The 7,239-nt window shown below is 24.8% G+C and overlaps 1 protein-coding gene across 1 annotated transcript in view; it reads right to left on the bottom strand.

Annotated features, from left to right (window-relative positions):
* Positions 1–6,618, bottom strand: part of LOC100162747 (gamma-tubulin complex component 2) — an 11,511-nt gene extending 4,893 nt beyond the window's left edge. Inside the window, exons 1-11 of the mRNA XM_001949067.5 lie at positions 6,386–6,618; positions 6,165–6,326; positions 4,327–4,477; positions 2,173–2,329; positions 1,974–2,102; positions 1,314–1,468; positions 1,032–1,160; positions 785–961; positions 556–715; positions 310–487; positions 2–253 (exon numbers count right to left, since the gene is read on the bottom strand). Coding sequence (XP_001949102.3) covers positions 2–253; positions 310–487; positions 556–715; positions 785–961; positions 1,032–1,160; positions 1,314–1,468; positions 1,974–2,102; positions 2,173–2,329; positions 4,327–4,477; positions 6,165–6,326; positions 6,386–6,432 — 1,697 coding nt within the window. The 5' untranslated portion in view covers positions 6,433–6,618. The remainder of the gene's footprint in view (position 1; positions 254–309; positions 488–555; positions 716–784; positions 962–1,031; positions 1,161–1,313; positions 1,469–1,973; positions 2,103–2,172; positions 2,330–4,326; positions 4,478–6,164; positions 6,327–6,385) is intronic.
* Positions 6,619–7,239: the final 621 nt, after the last annotated feature.

The raw sequence follows: 7,239 nt of genomic DNA on the forward strand, positions 1-7,239 counted from the left end.
TTTTTCTTTTTCAGTTTGAATAGCAAGTATTTGAAATATTTGAAAACTCATGGATCTTTTTTTAAATTCCATTTTTATATCATCTTTGTACTGGTCTACACATCCTACATTTACTCTTAAACAAATATCTAACAGTGATTCTAATCGGTTGTAGACAATATCATCTGTTGGTTTTTTCAATTCTTCATCACATACATCTAACAGATGTACTACAAAATCTCCTTGTTCTAGTAGAAAATAGCGTTTAATTGATCTGAAATTATTTTTTTTTTTTCAATGACAGTATCAATTTTAAAATAATTTATTTACTTTAATCTGTTCATAAGGTCATAATCAATAAGGAGTACATTTAACAGACTACTACTTGCAAACATATAAGCATTATTTATAGTTTTGAGATAATTTGTTGAATCAGAACACCACATAGAGTATACTAGTTTTTCATCATTAGTTGATGTGTAAATCAAATTTGATTTATTTGGAATATCTATGAAAAAAAAAAAAAAAAAAATTATAATTTATTTTGTTATGCTGGTAAAATAATTAATTACTTACTACAGTGATACAGTGCATTTAAGTATTTTCCAGTTCGTAAGATAATTTCTTTAAATTTTTCCAAGTAAGATGGAACATATTCATTCCTAACCGTATAACATCTATTCCAATATTTTTCTGTGTCATCATTTAATATTAGGTTACCACATTTAATCATAAACTAAAAAAAGAAAAAATCATGACTTCATAAAATGCATCAATAATAAAATATAAAAATAGTAAATCATACCTCATCACAAGGGTCAAATACTTGTCCTTTAAAAATCCATTTTTCTAAAGATTGGAAAAATGGAATAGTTGACACTTCAACCATTCCTGCCAAAAGTTTTTTAAGTGATTCATCAATATAACATTGAGTCATTTCTTCATGTAACACTGACAAAGTCTGACCACCTTTCTTCTTTTCCTAACATTTTTGTAAAATATTAAAATATATATGAATATTTCCAAAATGTTATTGTTTTATAATTATTCACTTGTGTTATTGTTGATACAATACGGGCTACAAATTCCATTTTGTAAACATGCGCCTGAGCTGCAAATGATAATGATTGTAAACCAAGTTCTCCAGACTTATGTTTGCTTTCGAGACATATTATAAAGTTCTACAAAAATTAAAAACAAAAAGAGTACAAATGAATACATATCTATTTATTTAATATTTCTTAAGTCACTAGTTTATAAAAATATAATTTCTAAAAAATGGTGATAATATTATAAGATTTACTCAATAAAATGTCCATTAAAATAAACTTTACCAAATAATCACGTATGAATTTGCTTATATAACAGGCTAATGCTTGATTAACATAACCATTATGGCTCTGACGATTTTCTTCACTATATCGACATATAATAGTATAAGCTGATACTAGTCTAAGTATTTTTGGCACTATACATTTAAACTGTGGATCTAAGCAAAAAAATAAACAATTTAGATTAAATCTCCAAATGAATTAAATTATATAAAATAAATACAGTTTACTATGATTAATACAAGTACATTATTATGTATTCAACTATATAAAGTAAAAAGTATTGAAATCCGAAGTCAACTTTAAAAATATTATTTTATATTATCAGTTAATTCAAATTTATTATATATTGAATATTAAAAAAGGCAGTAATTTGTCAGGCATCTTTAAATTAAAATTATAGAAAGACATTTACAATATTATTAATTAGTAGTATTAAATAATAATGTTAAAATAAAACCGGCTTTAAAAACATATTATACAATATCTAGAAACATGTATTTATATTTAATAGTACTTATAACTTAATATTTAATTTAGTCCTTTTTTGTTTACTGTTATGTTATAAGAGTACTCTTCCAATTATATAACAATTGTAGACTCTAGTTGTCATCAATTTATTAACAAACCTACACCCTTATTAATATTAAATTATTAACAAACCTATAGTTTTATTAATATTAAAAGTAAGTGGTGTCTCAAGTTTGTTTGGATTGATAAATTTGGTATGAAAACCCTGAAGACAAGACAGAATATCATCAACTAAGTCATGTTCTTCTGGATATGTTGTATCTATAATAAAATAATACAAATAAAGAATAATTATTTAATATATTAGAAATAAGTCAATTAATAACCATACCAGAACTTGTCATGGGTATATTAAAATAATCCAGAGCTTGATATTTTCTTAAGTTTTTCCAAAGTGGGGTTTGTTTACAAACACTTTTTTTCAAGACTACTTTCTTCTCTCTTATTTCTTTTTTCATTTGCCTTTGTTTTTGAAATTCATTTCTTTTCTATGGGAAAAAAATGTTTTGAATAATAGGTACCTTTGTATTGCTACCTAGACAAGTAATTCTCAACCTGGGGATCGCCAACAAATTTTTTAGGTTTGCCAATACAAAACATAAAATATAGTTAATGTAGTAGTTTTTTTTTTTAATCTGCTAGTTTACACCATTCACCAACCATGATAATGAGTATAACCAGATTTGTTGAGCCAAGGGTTGAAAAAATAATTTCTAACCAACAACAGCAAAGGAGTCATTTTATGAAAAAAATATTTATGTATAATATAATATAATGTAATTTTTTTTTGTAAATTTTGTTTTGTATAAACTTATATTATGTTTTACAATTAAAAATTTTAATACAATGAATTTATCAAGTTCTTTTGAGTAGGTACATACCAACATTAGAATTAAAATGTGTATGAGTTAAATTATAGAATGGCAAAAAATATATAATTATCTTAATAATACACCTTTTATTCTTGGTATTTGTTTTAACTAGAGACAATTTTAAAACTAGAACTAAGTAATTTGTTTTAAAATTAAATAAATAATATATACGAAAATTTTGAAAAACAAAGCCTTACCAACAAAGACCAAACATTCCCTAATGATTATGCTCTAATGAAATTTTTTATTATTTAATTTAACATTTAACAAAATTTAAAACAAGGTTCCGAGCAAGTAGTTAATTCTGTAACCAAAAACTCTTAAAATTATATAAACACAGTTTTATTTATAGTTATTTTAAGTTCAAATTTGATCGAAATTAGATATTTAAATGAAGAATAACAATTTTAGTTTCGTTTTGTAATTTAAAAATATTATTCGTGGGTACTCAAAACTTCTAATGTTTATTAATATATACAAATATTACAATATACGAATAATATTACTTCAACTTGCAGGTTACCATATTAACAATAAGAATATAAATAGAATAAAAAATATTTATATTCTTTTTAAATTTGTTTTTTTGAATTTCATATTTAAATCTAGATGTATTATGTATAATTGTATTATTATTTAATAACAATAGGTAAGTGCAGTAAACATTTTTTTTCATTAGGTTATCATACAATATATTTACATAATTTTATATAATAATATTGGGAACATAAGCATGTTCACAGGGGGGGGGGGGGGGTGGCCCACCCTGCAAGACATACTGAAATTTGTATACGTAGTAATACATGATCTAAATACATAATGATTTTTGATTTTTAAATCATAAAACATTTAATAGGTAGGTGAAAAATAACATTGATATTCAATGATAATAAATAATAATAAATTAAATGACTTTAAAAATAAAATTGATAACATATTGCTATTACAGATTGCGAAATTGTATTTATTTAAAATTTAAAACTGTGTCAACAATTAAAATTTTTCTTATTTCATTTAAAAAAAATATGTATCTGTTTTTTATCATATGAATGATTGGTGCCTTAAATAGTGGGTGATTATGAGTAGGTAAATTAAAGTATGTAACATTTTAATTGTTTCTTCCATCAGAGTTCAGGTGTCTCAATCTTTATTGACTTGGCCACCATGCCACAAATGTCTGTGCACGCCTATGATTGGGAAAACTTTTTGAAAACTATATGAAATAGAAATAAAAATATAGAATACCTACCCAAGTTACAAATCGTATAACCGAGAAAAAAAATTACATCTAGTATATGGCATTCAAAAATAACTAGTTATATCACAGACCACATATAAAGAATATACAAATAATAAAACAAAATATTCTATGAATATGTAAAGTCATATATACAATAAAATAAATAAGTATTAATTCTTAAAAAATAATATATTAATAAAATAAAATTTATCTAAGTAACAATAATTAATCTTCAGGGATTTTATTTCGGGGCTTTTTTTCCAAATATAGTCAAGTGTTTAATTCTCTTAGAAGTTAATATAATTATGTAAATTTTACTCTTTAGGTCTCAAATAGTATTAGTAGTATTAGTCTATTAAATATAAGCACATACTTCGATTTCATCTTTATAATATTGTACAACTTCTGAACAACTTATATCTCTCTCATATTCTTTATACCGTTTTTCCAAAAATACTGTCAATTTTTTATCTTCACTTATTTCTTGAATCAATTCCATAAATTTACTTGCCATTTTATTCTGACTGAAAACAAAAAAATAGAGTAATTTATTAATTCTTTTGTAAAAATAAACAATACGGTGTAATGTTTTTCTTAACTATTGTTAGATTATATACATAATACCTAGTGTCGGCCTGGCCATGGCTGCTGGGCCATGAACGCGGCTGGGGCCTTTCTTTTTTTGTAGGTTTTTGTAAATTTTTTTATTTGTTTGTGTGTGTGGTCTATATAGTGAGTAAGAACCCCGTAAAGTATTTATCGAAATATTTAATTGTATACAAATTTTCTTTACAGGGCCCAGATGCTTGCCTATTAGTGTGAGCAGGGCATAATAGTACAAGACACAAGTGTCAAGTAATAAGTAGGAAGAGGTTTTTTTGGATTAATTGCGCTACTGAAAGTTAAGTTAGGTTTTATATCACTCCTCAAAAACAATGGGGTCAGACGAAGCCACGAGGGTTCTGCTCACCCGACCCAGCACCGGCTCCGCTGTTGGATTCAGTGATCATGAAAATGTTGCATACAAAAATATATATGATTTATAATACTATACGTCTACTTATACCTTATTATATAAATATAATATAATGATGAAGATTGGACATTTACTTTTGAAACTTTACTTGAATAATATTATGTTTATAGCTTATTGATGTCTTCAAAGTTAGAATTCTATAGGTAACATAAATATACTTTTGGTTTTTTGTAATTTCGTTTCTGTGTCATTAATAATTATTATTATTTTACAGTTTCAAATTTTTCAATAATTTCATAGTGTATTATTAAATGAATGATTCCCCTTGTCAGTCTTGCGTTAATATTATGCAGAGTGATTTTTAACATGTTCACCCAATTTTTTTACTTAAGTTTTAGAATATTATATTCAAATTCTTATTTTTAGAATTTTTAAATACACTTGAAGATTTACGAATATTTTTTATACCATTTAAGGATGATGTTGTTACAATACAAACTTCTGTTTTTCAAATATGAATCCTCTTTTTTTACTTTTAATTATTCAGTAAGTATTTTTTTTTTTTTTTTTGAGAACTTTGATGCATCTAAATCAAAATTCGAACTAGTAGTCTTTGGGTAATATAACTTTGTGTACTAATGATAATACGTATATGGAAATTGGCTAAGTAGATTTGGGGGCTTTGATGATTTGAAAATTTAGTAGTCAGTAGGTATTAATTACCATTGATCTATCAAGATAAATTATATGTAAAAATTATTAAGTAATATCTATATCTAATACATTTATACATCTATGATCTATTTATAATTTTTTATTGTAAAACCATATTTAAGGATTATTATCCTTAGTATAAACATTTTAATAATTCAGCAACTACTTATTAGAATTTTGATTTAGATACATCTAGATTTACAAGAACATCATCTGCTAAATAATTTGCAGTAAAAAATGAGATTTTCGTTTGAAAAATAGAAGTTTGTACAGCCACTGGACTTTAATAGTAGTACCAAAAATATCAGTTATTTGAATATATGGTCTTTAGGTATGCTTAAAAATTCTAAAAATCAGAATTAGAATAAATGTGTTTTTAAAGAAAAAAAGGTGGTGAGCATTTTTTCACGAAAATATCAAGTAAATTTTGTATTTCATTATGGGGCCCCTTAAAAAAACTGATCCATGGGCCTTTGGTGTACCAGGACGACACTGAATACCTATATAAAATATATACTTACTCAATGCACTCTACTTTTTCTTTTAATTTTACTGGATTATCAGAATGAAGCAACAGTTTTCGTAATAAGTGCTCTTTTGAATGTTCAAGTTGAATTTGTTGGGCGTCATTGCGATTCCATACTTCTAATTTATCAAATATATCTTCAACGGTGCTAGTTGATCTAGATCAAAACCAGTGTTAAAAATTACCAATAGTTACGAAATAAATAAAACTATGTACTTGAAACTCGTAATTAATTCTTCGATCGGTATTCTCGCACGATCCATAGTTTTAAAAAAAAGTTTTATTGTGAAATTTTACATCAAAACTGTTTTAATTGTTACTTTGTTACTTGTTAATGTTTCATTCTTTCATTTCTAAATAATTTTAACGGAAATGTAGAAAACGGAATTATAAACATAGATAATATTCCCTTCCTTTTGCGTCGGAACACAAGCGTCAAGCATAACAAGAACACAAGATATTATTAAGTATTGTTATTTGTTATTGGGAATGCTGATAAGTAGTTTGAATGGTACCAATTGTACCAGAGTGTATTTTATCCATTACCAGTAAGACAGTAAGGTTAGCCGTTAGCGAAATTTGAAAACATGCTACGTTTAGTCATTTTACTTTTCTCCTTATCATTGATCAAATTTCATCAGTGTTATCAATCATTTTTATCATATTTTTTGAAAGACTGATATTATATTTTTATTTTACATTTTTCATTTATATTTATTGTGAATTTTTGTAATACTAAATAAGACAAAGAAGAAAATAGCAAAACTAACAACAACAACTTAGGTAGGTATTAATGTATTATATAACATTATTATTAACATTATTATATAACATTATTATTTTGATTATTATTAATTTTTGGAAGTGAATATGGATGTTATTAATTAAGGAAAAAATGTATGTAAGTTAATTTATTGTAATTATGACATTTATTAAATATTAGATATTATTATACTAGATTGATTTAGGGTACTTTGTAAATAGTTACTTTATAATGAATAGTGAATACCGCCTTCACTAGTCAGTACATACACTTGTGAAAATTAGTAATTACTTTATTAAAATAATTT

The sequence above is a fragment of the Acyrthosiphon pisum genome, chromosome A1 (assembly GCF_005508785.2).
Source record: "Acyrthosiphon pisum isolate AL4f chromosome A1, pea_aphid_22Mar2018_4r6ur, whole genome shotgun sequence".
In the NCBI taxonomy this organism is placed as follows: Eukaryota; Metazoa; Arthropoda; class Insecta; order Hemiptera; family Aphididae; genus Acyrthosiphon; species Acyrthosiphon pisum.